Source organism: Sprattus sprattus (genome assembly GCF_963457725.1).
Source record: "Sprattus sprattus genome assembly, chromosome: 9".
Classification (NCBI taxonomy): Eukaryota; Metazoa; Chordata; class Actinopteri; order Clupeiformes; family Clupeidae; genus Sprattus; species Sprattus sprattus.
The window spans coordinates 12,217,202-12,239,701 of record NC_137928.1 but is presented as its reverse complement, the minus strand read 5'-3'; the positions used below and the strand labels follow the sequence as shown (position 1 = coordinate 12,239,701).

At 43.4% G+C, this 22,500-nt stretch overlaps 2 protein-coding genes across 2 annotated transcripts in view; one reads left to right on the top strand and one right to left on the bottom strand.

Annotated features, from left to right (window-relative positions):
- The window catches only part of LOC308369864 (neurobeachin-like), a gene marked incomplete at both ends in the record, with an annotated part of 289,067 nt that overhangs the window by 184,281 nt on the left and 82,286 nt on the right, over positions 1-22,500 (top strand). The window contains 3 exon segments of the mRNA XM_080844411.1: positions 904-1,028; positions 10,641-10,787; positions 17,634-17,770. Coding sequence (XP_080700537.1) covers positions 904-1,028; positions 10,641-10,787; positions 17,634-17,770 — 409 coding nt within the window.
- On the bottom strand, positions 19,608-20,687 carry mab21l1 (mab-21-like 1; the record flags this gene model as incomplete). The annotated part of the gene is made up of 1 exon (XM_080844412.1): positions 19,608-20,687. One exon carries the CDS (start codon positions 20,685-20,687, stop codon positions 19,608-19,610), a length of 1,080 nt encoding a protein of 359 aa, XP_080700538.1.

Sequence of the window (22,500 nt, the reverse complement as noted above, 5' to 3'; positions counted from 1 at the left end):
GCCAGCCCACAGGTTTTTATGGTCCTGGGCCTCAACCGCGGTACGACTCTACCCCCATCCACAGCCCACATCATTAAACCGCACGCTGTCTGCATCGAGGGTCCTACCTTTTGATTTACAGGACTTGTTAAAAAACACCGTAAAAAAGGGAGGCAAGCTGTGCCATTTATGCTTGTAATTTGATCCCGCATTTGTTAATGGGACCTGGTGTAATTTATGTGTGCAGAGGAGGCCAGAGGGGGCATTGCTGCCTCTGCTCAGGGGGTCCAGGGGCCTGAGGGTGGGGGGTGCTGGGGGTAGTATTGGGGGCTCGCTGTGAAAACTGCTTGGGAAAAGACTACCAGTTCCTTCCCTCTCCAGCTGGAGATGTGTATCTTCCCCATTTCTCTCTCTCTCTCTCTTTTTTTCTGTAAGTGTGTGTGTGTGTGTGTGTGTTTATGAGTGTGAGTGTGTGTGTGTGTGTGTGTGTGTGTCTGCATGTGGGTGTGTGTTTGTGTGTGTCTGCGTGTGTGAGTTTGTGTGTGTTGTGGTGGCACTCGTATGTAGTTACACTGATATAGTTTCTGTTGTACAATGAGAACTACTACTGTTGTGACACAGTGCTGTAATTTCTGGTTTGTCATAATTGCAAATTTGCGTGACCCCCGCTGGGTGTAAATGAGACTAATCACTTCCACTTCTACCACTACTATACTTATGTCCAACCCTGTTTAATGTGTGACTATAATGTTTTATAAGGCACAGGTTTCATCTGTTTACTTTTTGCAGGAAGAGGGACGTGTGGTTTTGTGTGAAATGCTGCCTTGGCTGCTTCTCTCCTTAACCTCCCCTCTCTCTCTCTCCCTCTCTCTCATTCCCTCTCTCTCTCTCTCTGTCTCTCTCTTTCTCTTTCTCCTCTTGCAGTCAGCTGCATGACTTCTGGCGTCTGGATTACTGGGAGGACGACCTGCGTAGGAGGCGGAGATTTGTGCGCAACCCCTTTGGCTCCACCCACCTGGACATCACTTGCAAATCGCTGGAGGACTACGGTAAGTGACGCCCGTCAGAAGGAAGTGATTGGCGCGGGCCGCGCCCACACGTGTTCCCTCCCGCCCCTCATTCCAGAACACTTCGCCTTTTTTTAACCCACGGAACACCATGACATCAGTCTCACTACTTTGGTCCAGAGACTGTGAGAACGGTCCAAAGAATTCTAATTCTGAAACCCCTTCTCTGTTGGCCATTAGGCAGGGCAGCACTTCTGAGGGAGAGGGAGAGAGGGAGAGAGAGGGAGAGAGAGAGAGAGAGAGAGAGAGCGAGAGAGAGAGAGAGAGAGAGAGGTTTGCTGTCCTTTCATTTACTGTTGGCATATTTATGAACCTTGTCAATTGAACATGGCATGTCCAACTTTACAGGATTTTTTTCTCTTTCTCTCTCTTTCTCCCTCCATACCTCCTTCCCCTCTCTGTCTCTCAATCCCTCTCTTTCCCTGACCCCACCCAACCCCCTTATTTCTCTCCCACGTGGACTCAGAGCAAATTGATGCCGTTCATTTTATTGTTTCAGCTTTGCAATCTGCAAAAGTTTACCCACCTTCTCAACTGACCCGTTTCATCCTAGCAGTCTTGCCCTCTCGGCGCTGTGGGTCCTTGCTAGGTGTCATGCAACACTGCCTTTAAAAAGGACGTGGTTCGATACTATTAAACACTCTAGCCTCCCTTCCCCTAGGGCAGTAATTGAACGGTGGAGGCACACTGGGAGAGAGTGAGCGCAGGAGGAAAGTCGTATTGATCTGAGCCTTCATAAAATGGCTGCCTCCTTCCTTTGTATGGTTCCGTATGGTTAAAAGCTGGCATGAACAATGCAAAGCAATGCAGAGACAAGGAGGGTTTGTGCTTTATAGTAACCTTTTGTTTTGGTAAAACATTATTGTAATAAATAACATAAAAAAATGTTTTTAAAACACACGTGGTATGAGTGTGTATTTAAAATATATATATAACATACAAGGAGTGTGCATATTTTGCATGAATATACTAAAAATGACAAAATGTTTTGTTACGTAATAATCATTCCAGACAGATTTGTGTTCAGAACAGTATAGGGGCGGGGGCATGTGGCATTAGCTTGACCCTGTGTCAAAGCGTATGGTAGGTTGTGTGGTCTCGCCTCATGTTGCTAAGGTGGCTGCTCCTGTGTTCTGTAGCCAGCCTGTTTGTGTGTGTGTGTGTGTGTGTGTGTGTGTGTGTGTGTGTGTCTGTGTGTGTGTGTGTGTTGTGTGTGTGTGTGTGTGTGTGTGTGTGTGTGTGTGTGTGTGTGTGTGTGTGTGTGTGTGTGTGTGTGTGTGTGTGTGTGTGTGTGTGTGTGTGTGTGTGTGCGCGCGTGCGTGCCTTTGTGTGCCATTGTGTATATGTGTGTGTACCTTTGGCCTTATGAGAATAACCGTTTCTTGGGCTGGATATGTCAGATGGCCACACTCTGGGCCATGACACTGCCAACTGTAATGCAGGAACAGCATGGCAGGCACACACACACACACACACACACACACACACACACACACACACACACACACACACACACACACACACACACACACACACACAGAGAAGTCATATATACCAGCTGGCCAGTGAGCTGCAGGTGGCCCCTGATCCAGTAATGACCACCCACACATCCCTGATAGCAGCTGACTCTGGATCAGCCCGGCCCCACATCTGACCAACCTCCAGATCAGGCTCTGCGCTTCGGCTACGAAAACTGCTATGCCTCGCTGTTCATCCTGTTCATCCCCTTGGTGCCCTTGGAGTCTAGTCTCATCCATTTGTTACCAAACTAGCATGCTCATGTGATATATATTTACACACACACACACACACACATGTATACTGTTTTTATCACATCCCCCTCCGCGTGTCCTTGCTGGCTTGTCTCGGTGGGTCTGTCAGCCGCGGTTGATTGAGGACTTGTTGAAGTGCTGGGGGCCTCGCGGAGCCTCTAATGAGGAGAATAATGCATACGCTTGTCATGTGAAAGGCATCGGCCGCGCACCAAACCTGCTCCCACTCTGGGTAAGGGGGGAATGAAAAGATAGAGGAGGAGGAGGCCAGCATCGCTCTCCTCTCCTCCTCTCCTCCTCTCATTCTGTTTCCTCAGAGGGTCTATCTGTGTATTTGAAACCACTGTAGTGAGGGTTGGTTTTTACTCCTTTCTTTGCATTTTTTTCTGCGTCGTTAGTTTTTGAGCTCCCGTGGAGAGTGACACTAATGGTAGTTGGAGGCTCTAGACAGTTGGGCAGCACGGTAGCATCTCAGTCATCTAAATAGGATGTGTCATTAATATGTTAGGGGAGACATTAGCAGATAACCTGCGTAACGAAGGGGTCAGGTGGGGGTGCAGGTTTATTAGTCTCGCTTTTCAAAACTTTATCTTCCGCCAGGCAAAGTGGATGAGGCAGAGCTTGTTAGCGATAAGGTGACGCCGACCCGCAAAGCCGTCCGCATGGGAGGGAGTAGCGAGGCTCACTGTAGAGCGGAAGGCTGGAGGTTTTAGGGATCGCCAGGAGGAGTCAGGAACAGTTTGACAGTTGTTTTTCCCGGCAGCATCTTTATAGTGTTTGGAGAAAGAGTGAGAGAGAAAGTCAACTAAGTGGGTGAGATGGGTGAAGTCTTTTGTTCTGTCTTCTTTTTGCAAATTAGTTTTTGGCTTTTTTATTCCAGTAAAGGGGAGGTCTTTTGAGATTGTAGTCGTTGTGAAATTCTTGGAGACAAGCAGTTTCCCAACTGGACGGTGTACATAAACATACCGTTTCAGCCAATCATATCACAGTATTAAGAAGTAGTAGTAGTAGTAGTAGTAGTAGTAGTAGTAGTAGTAGTAGTGGTGGTGGTGGTGGTAGTTGTAGTATTTATCTCGGTCCTTATTAACAATTTTCCAAAATATATGATCCTACTAATAAATAAATAACAATGAGGCATTGAAATAACAAGAAAGAACAAAATAAATATATTGACATAAAGGGTGTAGGCCTCACCTCATTATACTTTCCATATTTTAATAGGCAGCCCTTTCATTATCAGGGTTAGGCAATATGCAGACAGAACTAAACAGAAACAGTTCCAGCGTGCTCCAAACATTTTATACACAATATTGACCGTACCTCATTTTTATATTTGTTTACCACCTTACGTTTCATACACAATATTGATCATACCTCAGATTTGTATTTGTTTACCATCTTGTGTTTCATACACAATAAAGGTCCTACCTCAGTTTTATATTTGTTTACCATCTTATGTTTCATACACAATAATGATAATACCTCAGTATTGTATTTGTTATAAGTGACTACACATTCATTGAATACATTTTTAACATATCATTTTCCATATATTCATACTGGCTCTCTCTAATTTCAAACAGCCTCTGAAGGTTAGAGTTACAGTTACAGTTAGGGACTGTAGGAAGACAATTATTTTGTGCTTGGTAGATTATCTGTGCAGTGTTAAAATCAAATAGATCATAGAATGCTAAAGCATATATGGTTGGTTCATAATAATTAGATGAATTCTTATCTTTAAGCCCTTTTCTTTTGCAGCATAAAAATGGACTTAGTTGTGTTTTGTAATACTTAGTTTTGTATGTATTTTCCCATACTTACACATAGAAGGTAATTGAGGATTTATATAATCAGTTTGAATTCAAGCCATCTTAAATTGAATATGAATGTGAGCCTACACTGTATGGCCTTTCGAAGTAAGAATATGAAATGGATTGCATGCCAAGATCTCATGCAATTACTGTAAGGTTGGGAGAAACAAGTTGAAATAATCAGAAATCTGGATCGATAGAGGGAGTGTGCATGGCTCCATTTCCATTTCAAGTACTTTTGGAGCTCTTGGACTTTGTTCTCTTCTCCTCTGTTTGTGCGGTTGCGGGGAAGGGCAACCTCCCTGTGCTGTCTATTAGCAATCCTGACAACATAACGAGCACAATCTGTACGTGTGTGTGTGTTTGTGTGTGTGTGTGTGCACTCGGTGTGTGTGTGTGTATGCATGCAGTAACCTCAGCCGTTACTCCCTGGCGCCATTCACAACCCAAGGATATTGTTAGCTGATTGGAATTGGGCAGGCATGAAATGGAAGTCACGTTAATATTGATCCGGGTCTTTAACGGCCTGTTTTACCTCCGGGTGTCCTTGCCACCTCATTCCAGGTGAGCGGCTCCACGCCTGACCTGCTGCACTCCGGGTCCAAGCCTGCACAAAGATCTTTATGGTTCATTATACTGAGAAAGAGAGAGAGATTATATATAATCTCCTTACTCTCACTCTCTGTCTTTCTCCCTACAAAGAGAGAGAGAGAGAGAGAGATACAAAGAGAGAGAGAGAGAGAGAGAGAGAGTGAGAGAGAGAGAGAGAGAGAGAGGCAGGTTGAGATGGTAAGAGAGACATGCAGGCTCAAAAAGAAATATTAGAGAGAGAAAGAAAGGGCAAAAAGCAGAGAATAAGTAGAAACAGTGTGGAGTTCAGTGGTGTACAGAGTTGGAATGAGGGCGAGTGGGCCCCTGTGTGCCAAACATGTTCTGGTCGGCTGCTGGTTGTAGCGCTGTAAAGTCACAGCGTTAGCAGTAACAGTGGCAGTGATTTTATGGGCTCCTGGGCCGGGCCCTCGTGTTTAAATTGGATTTGTTCTTTAATAGAGCAAGGTGTCGGTCCATTTCAGAACATGGCGATGGGTAAAAAATTGCTTTCAGAGTTATGAAATTATTGGATTCCAAGACGGCCGGTAGCCTATATTTAATGGAGTTTTACTACCAGTGCCTATGCGAAGCCTGAACCCTCTCATAATCTGCATGTTTCCCATGGCACTCTGGCACATTCATCGCACAACGGTAATGGGCTGTAGGGATGCTTTTAGAATATAAAAGAGAACCGTCCCTTTAAATTTGTAGCCAGGCGTATCAGTCCACATAATTTACACTTGTGAATGTTCTGTCAGGGTTACCTCCTGCTGTGCTAACCCTAGGCTAGCTTTCGCATGTAGTCTTTATCGGCCAGGAATGCTGTTCCCACTTAACTGGAGTCTGGGAGAACGGAGAGAAGGGTGGGACGAGGCGGTGGTGGAAGGGTGGAAAGTTGTTCTTGGTTATCTCTGGGAGGTGGAGAAAGGAGCTTTCTCTTGGAATGGGGAGGAAAGGGGGGTGGCTCTGCACCTACTGACTCATGCCTACCCGCGCAAGATTAGCCTAACCGGAACATTAGTCCCGGCCGTTATCGTAACAGATCCGAGGGGATGAAAAGGGGGATGGGGTAGCTGTTTTGTGGGGAGTTGCTGCCTGATATGGAACTGCCGACCCGGCAGGACCCCGTCCATCTGGAACCAGGGCGGTCTGATCCAGGGGATCAAGGGAGACGACGGGCGGGGCGGGGCCGGTCTGCTGTGGAGAACCATCGGCCGTCCCAGGTCTCCCAGACTACTAGATGCGCATGTCCAGAGTGTCTGCCTTTTCTCTCACGCTGCAGATTGAAGCTATTACAACAGCAGCCCAAGCGCATGATTCTGATTTCGCTGCACAAGGCGGGGCCTCGGCAGTGCCGTGCAGCAGGCACATGAGGGAAGAGCTGACTGCAAAATGGACGCCAGTGATGGGTCATGCAGAAGAGGCGCTTCAGAGATGCTCCTGTGCTTTCCCCGTATCACTACAGCAGCCAAGCTCCGATATACATTGGTGCACTTAAGCCCGTGAAACAAACTTACACCATAACTGTTTTTCATGACTTAAACAAAAAAAAGTCAAAAGTCAGCATATTTTCTCGGGTGTACTGTTTTTTTGGAGGGAGTCCAAGTTCATCCATTCCAGAGCCTTGTTTGTAACCCCTCCTTGAGTTTCATGGTAGAACAGAACATGAATACGGCTCTCACTTGCTGCTTAACACAAACCATCATGATGTAGACCTCTTTGTGCCCGTTTTTAAGACATAAAAACGGTGGGGGGTGAGGGGGTGGTGGGTGGTTGGGGGACGACTCTCTTTTTTAATACTTACGAGACCAAGAAAAGCTCACGCTCCTTGACTCCAGCATGGTCGTAAAAGTGTCGAGCTTTTGCCCCAGAGCTACCCCACCGACGCGGTGATTATATATAAAACACAGACCCGTGGCAGTAATCTGGGGCTGTGGGAGTGTAGGCTCTCTGCTAGCTTTTCAGCGCTTATCTGTACCATATTAGAACAGTAAAACTACCGAACGGCCACATATTTCTGCCCCAGTAGCCCTCCTGTCTGACGGCTGAGCTGCCTCCACCGCAGCCTGAAAGCCCCCTGAGAGAGTTTATCCCTGTGCTTTAGGGTGAAAAACGCTCTCATAAAACATCACGAAAATATCTCAAAAGTGTCACCCATAATGAAATGCTAACACAAGTCTGTGAGTTTATTTTCTTAATTATTATAATCTTTATAAAGATATACTCATTATAGATAAGTATTGTGTCTTATTATGTCTAATACTATGTCTCATTATCTTTACAACATATTGTGAATAAATGGATGTTATTGTTAATGTAATGTTAAAGATCGATTAGGGTTTAGAACTACCAATCTCATTTGATTTGTGTTCTGTCTCAATATACACATTCTACAAGTTTTTGTTTCTCTCACACATGCATAGAGAGAGAGAGGAAACAAGAGTTTTATGCGCCAGTGGAGACCAACTTCTACTTGATTGCTATTTCTGTTCCGTAATTAATAACATTATGCGGCAGAAAAGTCCTTGTAATCCAAGTGTGTGGAACTGGGAAGTGTTGACAGACCACCCTGTACAGCCTCTCATTCACTTGTGTTCACAGCAAGTCATGCCAAAACTGCTCATTCAGTGTTATTTAAGCCTATTATCGGAATGGGCTTTGGTATAACTAGATACTAATGTTTAAAATCAGTTGGACACAGATAATAGTGTTTTAGTTGTGATGTTTTTAATTGTTAAAAGGTGGGAAGGTAGAAAATGTAACTTGGCCGATTTATAATGTTAATCTTTTGTAAATATCCATTATCTAATCTAATGTCTATATATATATATATATATATATATATATATATATATATATATATATATATATATATATATATATTGAAACAAGTAAGCATGCTTGATATATTGGATGTTACCTTCTGTGTTACACCAGTTTTATTTCATTACCCGAATTTGAAAAATAAAAGACTGGATGTCAGACTGAGTACAACTTGAGGGTTTTAAGTGGTTTTAATGAAGCCTCTTGACCGACTGACCGACCGACGCCCCTCCTCACCAGGTCTCCCCCCTTAACGTTGACAAATGGCGAGCCGTTTCACACAAGGCTCTCTGATTGGAGAGCATCCCGGTGCGCGGCCGCCCATCAGTCACGAGAGAACGGCCGCTCCTGTCAGTGCGTCTCGGCGCCCCCTCCGCCCACGCGCTGCTCCATCATTTACTGCTCACTCCATTTTCTCTTTTATTTTATTATTTTCTTTTTTGTGATGTTGTTCTTTCTTTCACTCTTAGCGGTGACTCAATTGATTTATGGATGAATGGCCCTGGTGCCTGGCAGGTCGTTTTCTCTCCCTTATTGATGCGGGGCCATTTTCCCAGCCTGAAATCAGCCCAGGGTTTATTTTGTCTGGTCCTGCCAGGTCTGAGCCGCGGCCATCTACCCGCCGGCGGCGCTGGCCAGATCGGCGAGATTTTAGTAGCGGTGGGGATAATGATGTCTTACTGTAATTACGGTTTTGAGTTTCGGCCCGGTCCGCTTTGATGTCAGACTGCCTCTTGCCGCGCTCTCCCACTTCGAGGCGCTCATTTCCGAAACGGGTTCAGACTTCTTCCTCGGAGCTGGTGAAAGCCCAGGTGATGTGACACAGACCAGGACACACTCGTATGTACACACAAAGACTCCCACACTCCCACTCACACATATTGGTTTAATCAGTAGTGTGAGTCCTTAGTTACACACACATGCCCATATGTACACACTTACACACATACACCGTACACACTCACTCAAATGCAGACTTCCATATATGCATACACATTCACACCCAGATGAAGACACACACATAGTATATATACAAAACAATGATACATATAAAGCAACAAAGGAATTCACATACACACTAAGAAAATGTAGCTGAATTGCCGACTGTCATACATGACCCCTTCACAGTGCGTATTCCTCAGGGAGCGCTTGCGATGCACATGAAACGCTCTGCAGAGAGAGAACACGTCAAACGCACGTCAAACTCCGCCGCCGCCACCGTCCCCCTGATGCGTTTTCTTCCTCCTGTTGTTCCGAGCGTTGGCGTGTTCCGCTTTAGTTCCTCTCAGTGAACGTGACCTTAAAGAGGAACCAATCCACACGGACTTCTCCTTGTTGCGCGAGCGCATTGACGTCTGGCAGCCCTTCCGGGGGATTGTGGGTAATTAAAGCTGATGAATCCTTTGCAGAGAATATTTCCTCTCTCTCTCTCCGTCCCTCTCTCTTTCTCTTTTTCTGTCTCTCTCAGCGGCGACTACACCCTTTCCAGTCATTTTTCATTTGGCTTCAGCTATGGCGAATGATGAGCTTTCGGCAGTCGGTGCAGTCTCCCTAATTGTACTGTCTGTTCAATCTCATTCTCATCCGTGCACACTGCAAGCAGCTTCCGCTAAGCTTAATAGGCTATGAGCTGTGGACAGATTCACAACCCTTTGTTGTGGGTGCTTCTAAAGAGGGAAAAGGAGATGATGAAATGTTTCATCAGGGGCCCTTGTACGATAAACAAAAGGCTAAAAAGATTTTTGTGATGTCTCCGATCAGAAACGAATACTCGGTGCGCTCGTGTGTTTGCCGTTATGACTCCTGACACAAATGCTTATGGAGTAAAATGCAGAGTCAGACGCTATGACAATGTGTTGTGGGTTGGTGTCAGACTACATAAAAGGAGGCTCAGATGCCCAATCAGATGCATTGTCTGGCTGTATATTTCCTGTTTCAGACTTAACACGGTGCTAAACACAGATTAGCATTTGATACTTCTGTCACAAGGCCTTTCCCAGACTGCCTTAAACGTGGTGCACATGCCATATGAAGTTAAGGCAACCAGTGTCAGTTAATGACAGGCTTTCGAACAGTGTCATGTCACATTACTATAGATTATGGCAGGCTGCAAAATCGAACCACTTTGTAAACAATTAAGTTGACAACACTAAGGACATTATACACTGTGAGATATATGACAAAGCCTTTTGCCATGCCTCAGTCTATTATTAGTTTTATAAGCCACAACATAGTTACTTGTAATTTGTCATATAAACGTAACACCAAGCTCACAGTGTAGATGAGAAGGCTATACAGCAACACACTGGTATAATTATATGTCATACTGTTGACATTTAATTTTTCAGAAAAACAACTTGTTGTCAAAAAAGATAACATGATAAACAAGCCTCATCAACTATCTATGATAGTGTACACTTCAATCATTTATGTTACGCAGGGATGTGTAAAAATATTTAGGTGTCTCAAACAGTGTCCCACCATTCCCCATTCAACAGTGTACATTTGAAACCAAACAATCATATCTCACTACGTTTCTTCCACTCTAAACACACAATGTGTGACTGTCCTTCATCTGTGCTTGTCTCCCCCTGCAGGTTCGGAGGAGGATGAGGCGGTGAAGTCCAAGAAGGGCTTTCGCAGCCAGGCTGCGGTGAGCCAGAACGCCGAGACTGAGCTCATGCTGGATGGAGACGAAGACAACGTCAGCCTCCTGCAAGAGAAGGAGATCGACAACCTGGCAGGTATGAGAGGAGGAGAGAGTAGGAGAGGAAGAGAAGAGTGTGTGGCAGCAAGGGAGAGACAAAGAGATGGGATAAGTAAAAGGTGTGTGTGTGGGGGGTGGGGGGACATGGCAGTGAGAGAATAGGGGGGTAGTGAGGGAGGGATAGAGGGAAAGAGAAAGTGAATTAGTGAGGGTCTGGAGGAGAGTGGGGGAGTGTAATAGGGATGGATAGAGTAAATGATGAGAGGAAGAGTTAAGAGGGAGAGAAGGATTGAGTGAATGAGTTAGTGAGTGAGAGTTTGCGAGTGAAAGAGCTACCAAATGAATGAGTGAGTGAGGCGGGGAAGATGGAGGACAATGACTGAATAAGTGATCAAGAGTTCAACAGAGAGACGGGAAATGGCTGAAAGCCTGCATCTGTTTGTTCTCATTTGTCTGGCACAACTCAGTCTGCCAGCACACACCTCGGCCTCTCATCCGGCGCCTCAGTCAGCTCCTTATTCAGTGTCTACACTCTGCTCAGGCAATACCAAGCCATATCTGCATCAAGTATTGGAGCTATTGCACAGCTCTTTTTTTAAGCCCTTTATTTTGTTTGTTGATTTTGTTTTGTTAGCATCCCCGATGGCTTGCACGTCACAACAAATAAGCCAGTAGATTTTGGTTATGAATATGTTGTATTAACTTCCTGATTGGCATTGATATACATTTGCATTTTGATCAAATGAAAGTAAGTATAAAAACATTCAAACAAATCACCTGAGAGATGGAGATGGCGAGGAACAGTGTAGGTAAATGCTGTGGGGTCACTTTGGGACGTGTGATAGAGGCCCAGAGTGAGATGTCTCAGGAGGCAGGTGGCCAGCCAGGCCAGGGAGCTGTAAATGTGTGTTTGTGCCGGAGGGAGTTTTTGGCAGGCTGCATAGCTCTGGAAAGCATCCCCCCGAGTGTCTCGATGACACTTCCCTTTAAGTCCCTCTGATATTTTATTTGTCTGTCTTCCGTCTGTGTGTGTATTGTCTGTTTTGGATATTTCATGCTTTTTTTTTTTCCTTCAGCGAGTTTTCGTCCCCAAGTGATTATCTCCAGAGGCAAGTGTAAAACTAACACCGGAAAGATCAATCACAAAATGTTTAAAAAAAGAAAAAAATACAAAAAATTGCAGCTTTCACAATCAACTCACACAGTAACATGAAAAAAGCGTTTTATCTGAAAACCAGACGCACCCCTCCCTAACACCTCTTCCGCTTTCAATACATGACATGATTTTAACTCAAACCTAATCTCAATCAGTTTACAGCTTTCCCTTGTACCCTTCCCTGTGTGCTTCAAGGTACCATTTGCCCACAGTATTGGCTGGTTCTCCTGTGCTCCTCTAAATTGCCTCACAGAGAAACAGGAAACTGGCTTGGAGTTCGTAAATATGGCAACAAGCGGCTCAATGACATGACGTCTGCAAAGGAGACGATAAATCACCATTAAGTAAGACATTAAATATTCCAGTTTTTTTTTTTTTGTTGCTCTCCCTTCGTGAGCGTCGGAGTTGTTAGCTGAGCTTTGTCTGGAAAAGGGCAGCCTTCATCACAGGCCAGGCAGCAGCAGCCACTCTTCATCACGGGCCAGGGGCCAGGCAGCAGCCACTCTTTGGTTGTTTTTCCATCTGGTCCTTGAAGTCGGAGGGAGAGTGTGTGTGTGTGAGAGGTTCACTGAACATCTGACTAATACCATTATCATAATGACTCCAGCTCGACCCATGCCGTCATGCTTCACGAAGAAAGCAGTTGGTAACACCCCCCCCCCCTCCAACGGTGTTAGTGGATCTGATCTGAAACCTTCACAGTCATTAAAAACAAATATTTGCAACGATCTACTACCTATTTTTACACATAATACGGGATATTCTGTCTTCATGGCCTAATTTGTCTCGTGCACTGAATGTGTAGCAGGATGAGCTGCCAGTAAGGGGCAAGTTCCAAGCTTCCTCATGTTTTTATGGCAACACCGCAAGGGTTCCTGTGCCAAAGCATCGAGTCAGGAGAGGGGGCAGCTTTGTCTATAATTGCCTCCGTCTCAGAGGAGAAAGTTAGCCAGAGTTCACGGCTCCTGCAGACGTTCATCAAGATATGCTCGTCTGCATGTGTCCACACAAGCTTACCAATTACAAACAATCAGTGTCTGGGAGGAAGGTAACAGAGGGAAAAACAGAAGAAAAAATGAAATAAATATTAAAAAAAACGAGGAGAAGAAAAGAATAGAAAAGAAAAACAATACAGAGTTGATGTTGAAACAGGGTTTTACTGGAATACAATTGCAGATCTTGGCAAGAGCCATAAATTCCTGAAGCAGTTGTTGTGTTCCAATCTCAAGGATTATAAGGCAGCAAATGGACTGAAGTGCTATTTGGTTGCCGAACCCCCTTTGTCACAGTAAGACATAGCTGACCCAGTATTCCTCTCCCCCCCCCCCCCCCCCCCCCCCACCTTCCTCAGGAGTATTTCTGTGTTTTCCTTTCTGGGCCTCTTCCAGTAAACAGCAGAGGGAATAAACTCAATAGCTGTCCTCTGGGAATACTTCTGCATACTTGAGAGCCTGAGAGCATAGTCTACTGTACTGCATCACACACTGTACCCTATAACAACACAAAACCTATACGGTACTGAGTATACTAAGCAGCATTAGCTGGCATAGGGAGCGTAGGAGGTTGTTCCTTTTTGATGTTTGGTGTTATTTCACTGCAGCAATCTCAAAATGAAATACTATTCTTTGTGAACACTGTGTATCACAACTGTTTGCTGACCTGTACAGTAAGTATTGTAAAGCCTATGTGCACAATAAGACAACAACCCAAGTCATTATGTGGGTACAAAATAAGCACTGACACTAAGCCACAAGAATATTGTCTGTACAGCATTGCCACCTAAATCCTGCTAACACCTAGCACCCAACCACCATAGCTACCATGTTGTCTGTGTTCTAACGAGAATGGGCTGCTATTAGTTAGAAGATCAGAAAGGAGACCCCTGTAACGAATGCGTTTTCTTCGTTCTATTTGGGTGGGGCAGTTACTGACTGCTGGGCGGAGGGGGCGTTAACCATCAGGACCCAGGAAGCGCCGCAGCTACAGGGATGATATGACGATTAGCCTCCTCACTCGCTGTCGGCTCCTCCTACATGGTTAACACTGTTTGCACGCAGCACGGCAGTCATGTCTGTCACGCACAGCTTGCCCGGAAAGAACAGAGACGAGAGAGAGAGACAGAGGGAGAGACAGAGAGCTGAAAGGGTTAATGAGTGAATACATCAAGAGATGTCTCAGATTGTGAGCAGAGCACTCCTGTCTCTGTTAGCTGTCTCTATTGCCTGTGGTGTTTGTACTATGCTTAGGAGGGTTATGTCACATGATTGGACACACACACACACACACACACACACACACACACACACACACACACACACACACACACACACACACACACACACAGAGAAAGTGAGAGAGAGAGAGAGAGAGTGGTAGAGCTTGCACTTTGGTGAAGGGCTTGGCAAGAGCGTCCTCGTGAAATACATTTGCACAGTGCCTTGAGGCAGAGCTCATGTGTTATTGGTGCTATACGAATAAAAACAATTGAACTGGATAGAATTCAATGCACCAATCTTCTTTGAAGTATTGGGCTAGATCAAATACAGGAGGTGAATGAATAATACAATCTGTCCAAAAGACCTTGTCTGAATACATGTGCTGGTCTGACCTGTGCATGGATCAGTCACTGATAGGAGGGTGATATTTACATAGGTTTATGGTTTACTAAAATATGCATATGCATAGGGGAGACCTCAGGTGAACTTTGGACTTATTGATAATGATGATTAGATATGTATTATGTTGTTGCCTGGAGAATATTTATTGTTACAACAAGGGATGTTTTTTTGTTAAAAACTATCAAAACCATATCGTTGGACAAAACTACAAATCATGGAGAGGTATTATTTTGAAATGTATTTGTAATATTCCTGAAACACAGAAATGCATTTTTACAAAATTATCCATTTTAAATGTGAAATTTAAATGCGTAAATAATGTGCAAGAATATTGCTTTGAGAGGACATTGGGAATCTTTTTAAAGGGTGTGTTAAAGGGTAGAGAAAAAAATACACTTAAAATAGGAATGTGTGGAAATGCATTCCCAACTGCCAATAAATAAACGAATAAATAGCCTACATACATAGCTCATAAAATAAATAACTAAATAGCCCATGTGGTGTTTTTAAATCGTTGGTATATTACAACTGCTCTTAATTGGCAGCATTAATCAATTTTCATTTCCATTCATTTAATTTTAACCTAGCGTACAGACCAGCTCATATTATGTATTAACACAATGCGAAACAAATGTTGTCTTTTTAATAATGAACGTTCCCGGCATGCTCTTCGCTGCTGTAGCGCAGCACACGCAGTGACATCACCGAGGAAACGGCGCGCAGGGACCCAGCCCCGTTTAGCAGCTGACGTCAGTCTGTAGAGCTGCCCCTGTGTAGCAAGCAGGATTTACCGAATACGACTGGCAGTGGCACCTGTTTCAGTTTAGCAGAATAATCTGCACAAGCCCCCACAAACGCCCTGAATCCGCTCCTATCGAGAGGGGCATGTTCAACCGATTTGCGTAACCTTCAAATAGTAAAATATATGTTTGAATTTGTTTATTTTTTGTTTTGTTTTTCCTGCACAACCTTATGCCTTAATAAGCACGACAACAATAATATAATAACAACAATAATTATAATGATGATAATGACACAAATTATGTTCATAGCAATTGGAACTTCATCAATGCGTTGATTTGGTGACCTAGTGGATAAATACATTAGCCTACAAATTACATGATATTCGGTTTAAGTAGCCTTCCTATAGCCCTAAATACACACTGATGTAGTAGTCCTGTTTACGAGATTACACTGCCCCATATGTTAAACCCAAAGTATTGTATTATGTCCTATGTAAATATTTTAAAGATACATTCTAATTATGAGGGGATCCCTGAAGGGATTATAGCCTAATCCTCTCTCTCTCTCTCTCTCTCACACACACACACACACACACACACACACACACACACACACACACACACACACACACTTGCCTTGAGTGGATTAATGCAGTATTGTCTCTTTCTGTTCCAAGTGTCCCTCCAGGCCATAGCACAATCGCTTCTGCTCCCAAGCACCGTGTTATGCTACACGGGAGGGAACTGCCATAATTGACTGTTTAAGAGCATCTTGTAAGAGATATGCCTAAAAGTCGCATTAACCCGCTTTCGAAATCACGGTCGAGGTATAGGATTAGAATACCCATGAAAGACTGCTGTGTTGGACTGCTATTAGGGTTTAAAATCATATGAGCATTTGATGCTGGCCGTTTGAAGTAGGCCACACTTAGAGACGATAACTGTCTTGATAGCTCAAATAGGCCTATAACATAATAAATCTAATTTTTGCATATATGTGGCACGAGGTTTTATATATCGGGTTCATGTAAAGTGTTCGTGTTGTTTCTTGAACAATTTTGTTCTCAGGCTATGTATGGGCATTTTGCTGTCCATAATAGTGTCATGCAAAAATGGTGATTGGTAGGGCACGGAGTGCGGTTTCGTATTTAGCCGATGTGTGGAAATGCAATGGTCATATCGTAAGGTAATACATGAGGATTCAGATGAATGTCTCCAAGATAAGATCTGGTCTAAATCAGACAGCATTTTGGGTGGTGGGAAGAGAGCCGAGGCTTGTGTTTCTATACAGGCTGACTGCCTGCGCTGTGAAGGAGCGCCCAGGGAATTGAAACCAAAATCCACTTGTAATCTTGCAACAGTATCGGACATAATTGGCTGAGGAGCCTAGATTAAGATTGATGAGACATTAAAGTGGCTCTTTGGAGTTCAAGGGATCGATAAATATTCCCCAGATCCAGGAGCTCACATTCCGTGCAACGACAGCTCAGGGGGTCCTCTGGCGCTGCGGCGACGTGCAGTGCCGTGTGACCTATCTAAATCAGAAGATGGAGAATCAAGCGACTCTTGAGAGGGAGTGGGGGGCTATAGAGGTAGAATGATGGGCGGAGAGTGTAGACGGCGACATTGCATGTGTTCACAATCAGCTGATCGAAGGGTTAAAAGCCGCCCTAAATATTTTAAGAGTAAATGCAGTGCCACAGTTTCTGAGTTGATGTATAGCTTGATGTGGCTTATAAACAATTTGTTTGATAGTGTGCCGGAAAACAACACCTTTAAATTTGCTCTGAATGGTTAGGTCTCCATACCCTATTATTGGAAAGTATTTATTGTGTTTAAAATGTAGAACTAAATAAAAGGCCTAACTCCAGCTATCTAATAAATTATATAAAGATTGTGTAGTCTATATAACAAGATGTAATTGTTTTAATTGGTCACATCTTCAGGCCTACGAAGCAGTAAAGCAGGTACATTTTAACGTGCCCGAAAAGAAGTGAAAAGTTAATGATTTTATTATAGAATTCCTTACCCTTTTTGCGCCAAAATGGAGGCACTCTTCCTTTTCTCAGCGTGGACGATTTTAACAAACATTCTTCACCCCACGTCATTAAAACCAATAAATATTAAAAGGCTTTAAATCTCCTTTTGCACGGGCTAATCACTATATGCTTAACGAATTTCAGGCCTGTGTTTTTTTTTTAAATTTTTTATCTGGCTTGGACTAAAATCAACTGATTTAAAATCATCCGTATATTTTCACCATTCCCTTGCCCTATTTGATTTTATATGACTGTATCAAAAACACCTCGCCTGTTTCCATGCTTCGGCCCTTTAGAAGCCTCACTGCCCTGTCTCGTCTCCTGCAGGCCCCGTGGTCCTCAGCACCCCGGCTCAACTCGTTGCCCCGGTGATAGTGGCTCGAGGGACGCTGTCCATCACCACTACAGAGATCTATTTTGAAGTCGACGAGGATGACCCCACCTTCAAACGAATCGACTCAAAAGTAAGTCGTTTGTCCATGTTTGCCTGCATGTATGTATGCGAACATTACCACCTTTGCCTAAGGCCTAACCACAGGTCTTCCATGGTGTAATTTATTGAAACAATTACAAATGTGTATGTAAGATCAGGCTGCGAGAAGCCACTGTAGCCTATTAGTTCACAGAATGCCCGAATTATCAAGGGTTTTACACTGACGTTTTATATTATACTAAACTACAACTAAAGCACGTTGCCGAATACTAGAATAATTCTCCCGGTACTGCAGGTCAACCTGACACATTCGTTCAATCACTCTGCATGTAAGGCCTACTTTAGGAAGTAGCCTACTCTGCTTTAATGGCAACAACGTGGCATTTCCTCTTTGCCATTGTAAACACAGTATTCTACAACACCCCCTCTATCCTCAGAAGTAATACAAATTAAAGATTATGTAGCCTTCGGTTTGTTTGTTTTTTTTTTTCAAAAAATCGGACAAAAGAAATTCAAAGCACTTCATTTTTTTTTTTTTTTTTACAAACGAGGTATTAAGCTGTTATACAAGATACTGTTATAAATAGTATAATGTTTCATCGTATACGGCTATTTATAAAACTGGGCCTAGTTAAAAATAGGTTTGTACGTTTGGCCCACCCTGTGTTTACTCCGTATTATTCAGTTTGAGACAACTGCACGGCTAGGCTGTTCTGCAAAATAAATGCTGCCCTGGCCCTAAACACAAGCGGCGTTGATTTAAGTAATCTTAATAGCGTGTAGTATGCATTCAGTTCACAGTTCAAGGTTTTATTGGTAGTTCCACTACTGGTGATGGGGACCGACTGTGTGATTCAAAACACCTGTGCGCTAATTCTGAATTATTTTTCGAATCTGGTCTCACTATTGACAGCCTGGTGAATTGCTCATTAGCTTAGGCCTGCTACACAAAGGCCCGTCTGTAAACATAAATATAACATATCACGAACCATAATTGGGACACAAATATGACTCAGTTTTTATTAACTCTTTAAATAAATTCAGAGACAGAGATAAAAAAAATCAAATCACAAAAAAATTATATTCCAGTGTATTTTAAGTGCATTTTCTCAGGTATCTTTTATATATATTTCCTTATTTTCAGCTTTTACCATGTAGACAGGGTATAAACAAAATTATCAGATATAGATTAAATAATGATTCAAGTATATTTATGGAATGTTTCAAAATGTAACAAATAGGCCTACGTACCATCAAAATGTAAACTTAAAAAAATTAGAAACGTTCCACTGACATTGATAAACTAGCACTGATGCATTCTAAATTGTTTTCTTGTCAGGGGTGGGGGGATCAGGCGTTATCCTTAAACAGGTGGAACTGAACTCTATTTTTACGTGTCACAGAACAACATTCACAATTTTCAGACCACTGGAATCACAATCTATGAATGTATGTTGGCTATTTACAGTATAAAAATGTACAGTTAAGGTTTTGTCAAGGCTCATCACGTGCTTTATTTAAAGCTTTTAAGAAGAAACCGATTCATAGGACCCGGGTAGAAGAAATAACACTGACATATTAACCTCCAAATTTGATTGTTGATAGATTTTTGTGTCCAAATGATGACATCACAAAATGTAAGGTCGTGACCATAATTTCGTGGCATGAAAACTATTTTAGACGGTGTATCTAAAATAATTGTTATCCATGAAGTAGGCCAATAGATGCACATGTAAGACGGTGGATAAGACTGAACAGCAATTGCCATTCTGTGTCGTCCTTGATAAACTTCGTCTAGGCCTCTGGACTAGCAGATAGTCCACATATAGTGCACATTTTTGTACAAACATGTTGTTGTGATTTTTACCTCAGAGTTTCTCCAAGCTTTTAGGGTTGGTTAGAATTTCTCTTGCCAGTCGCCAAGTCTGTTTGGCTGCGTTTTCCAGGGAGGAATGTGGTTTTCCTTGGAATAGGTCTAAGTTAGGTAGGAAATAATGGGGACATCTCCTGCACTGCAAACACGAAATAAGTTGCAATAAAATCCCGTTCAGTCGATCCCCGAGACAGTTTTCGTCCCAGTCCGATTCCCGGGGATGCTTTTCACACTCGTAGGAGACCAAAGATTTCATGTGGTAGTTGTTGAGGGGCGTCCCTGGGAGTTCAAGGTGACGGTCACGCAGTGTTTTCAGAACCGATAGACATTTCTTTCTGCACCCTCCCAAAAGGAGGCGGTTTTCGGCCTCTGCAAATTGCAAGACCCAGGCGTCGCTTTCAGCCGAGCTCTGCTTGCCGTTTAACGAGTAGCATTCCTTAGATAGGAGGTTGAAACCTTCGGCTTTTACCTCTGCGACCCGGTTGGGACCCGGCCAAGGGATGTGGGGCATAGGCCAGTGAGCCGCGCTTCGTGGCCATATCCCCGTGCATTTGAAAGCCGGGGTAATCTGGACCACGTATCTGTCTCTGATGCGTAACCTCACCTCACTCGTGTCTGCAACCATTTTGACCACATCTCTGTAACTGCACTTATCGACAGCCTGGGCTACGAGCGTCTGAAACCGGGAGCGGATCTTGCGTGCCGAGAGGTAGCCTGACGCGGTGATGAACTCGACCCACAGAGACATGCTCCTCTTTCGGCCGTCACTGAGCTTGAGCACGGCGCAGCCCGGAAGGGAACCGTCGTCCACGAAGTTGAACACCCCCATCTGATTTAGATAGAGGACCACTTCGAACTCCGTTGGAGATATCACCTCCAGACCCTCGAAACGGTTATCCATTTCACTAAGGGAGCTGATGAACCTCGGCTCCTGAACCTCCACCTCCTTCAGGACATCCGAGACCACCTTGCACACCTCTCGGATGGTTTTGGAGATGGCTGCCTTGCGGGACTGGCATTTCTCGTTGTAATATTTGTTGAGATGGTATACCAGTTTAGCTTGGGCAGCTATCATATTTGGGCAGAGATCCGGATTATATACCGGAGTCTCGCAGTAACCCGAGGGATCCAACGCGGCTGTTTGTACGGGAGCCAATTTAAGAGAAGAAGGAAACTATTAAGATAAAAAAATCTGTATATTTATTTTTAAAAACAGACAACCTTGTTATTTGTGCTCGGGGCACATGCGCAATGAGGTCACTGAATTAAATCATCAGCCTTCCGAATGCCAGTGCCCCAAAAGAAAGTCCTTCAATTCGTTGTTTTTTTTCAGCGAGTTGCAATCAAAAGTCCATCACACCAGCGAGGTCTGTAGTCGGGACAGTTGCACGCCCTTTCTCTCAGTAGTCAAAACAGCTTGCTCCGTTGTCTGTGTTTTCTGTAATCACCGCTCCCAGATTTTCATGTGGATAAAAAAGTGCACGGTGTCTTTTTGGAGTGTGTTGGCGGTAGCGTCTTCCAGTGTGGCTGTGCTTTAGAGCACCGGACGCACTCCTGTGAAAATATAAAGGGAGGGATCCAGGCGCAGCCGTCCAATCAACGCTCGATGCGTCATCGCTTTTACTTGATCGACGACAAATTAATCCTTGGATTTTATACACAACTAAATCTAAAGGTATATCGGAAGCGAGTGGACGGGAAATACACCGACACTGAGGAGACACAAAACAGCGTCTGAACTCTCGCAGTCTATTGTTTTGGCACATTTTCGGATTATTCCCCCACGGTTTAATAACTCGTATTCCTCGTCATATTTTATCTGAAGGTAATCGGTAGGTTTAAGAATATATTTTAGGCTAAATAAGAAATGCACATTATTAACTCATTTGACGTAGATAACTTTTAGAAAACAGTCTTTTCAGATAGGACGTCAGCGAAATGTCTTATTTATCTTTTGAATTAAATTAAACAAAAACTATCATCAGCATTATGACGGTTTTTGCTATGACTCCGTGCTGTCTAACACTGCATTAAAGAGTCGTGCTTTCAGTTAGGTTAACCTTGTGTTTTAGGAATGTCCCTATATAGCCTAAGCCTATTTGTTAGTTCAGTTAGGATGCATCCTTTAGGCTATATGTTTTTATTAAGATGTTTATTAGTACTGGATTTACTGACTACACCGTATACAAAACTGTTAAAACGAGTGACTTATTCTGTTTGTTTTAATAATTTAGGATATGGCAAATTGTGTTATTGAAAAATGATTCAGTGCCATCATCATTTTCTTGCTAGAATATAGTGTACAAGGACAACTTTGGTTATCGAAATAATCCCTATGAAGTAAATCATTAGGTTTCAAATATCGATTGGTTTTCGTTCCCATTCATTAAACGAAAAGAATGAATGAAAGTCAGGACTTTGTTACTCTGGCCTCCTCTTTTTACCTGTGTTGTTCATTCAAATAATGACCATATAATTTTAAATGTGCTTTGTAATCACCGTATTTGCCTTGTACGCATATCAACGCATATAATATTGAACAATGTTTTACTTGTTGAATAAACTTACTACGGACTTTCTTAATTCTCACAGTCATCCATGTGTGTTTGAGAATACAGAATAGGCTACCACTTGCTTAAACCTGCTTAAACGTGACACTCCGGTCTGTCGTTGATTTTAGTAATCCCGCTATTTTGCCTGTACTTTATTTTATTTTATTTCCTTTTCTACTCTAAATATTTTAAAAGAAATAGTAACAATAATTTTGCGCAACGGAGACAAAGCATGGCACTGACAACGACGGAAATCCATATTGCCACAGGCATACAATGTGTTTTCAAAAGGCTAAAGTTAGTCATTAAAACCGACAGTTTTACACCCATACTCTG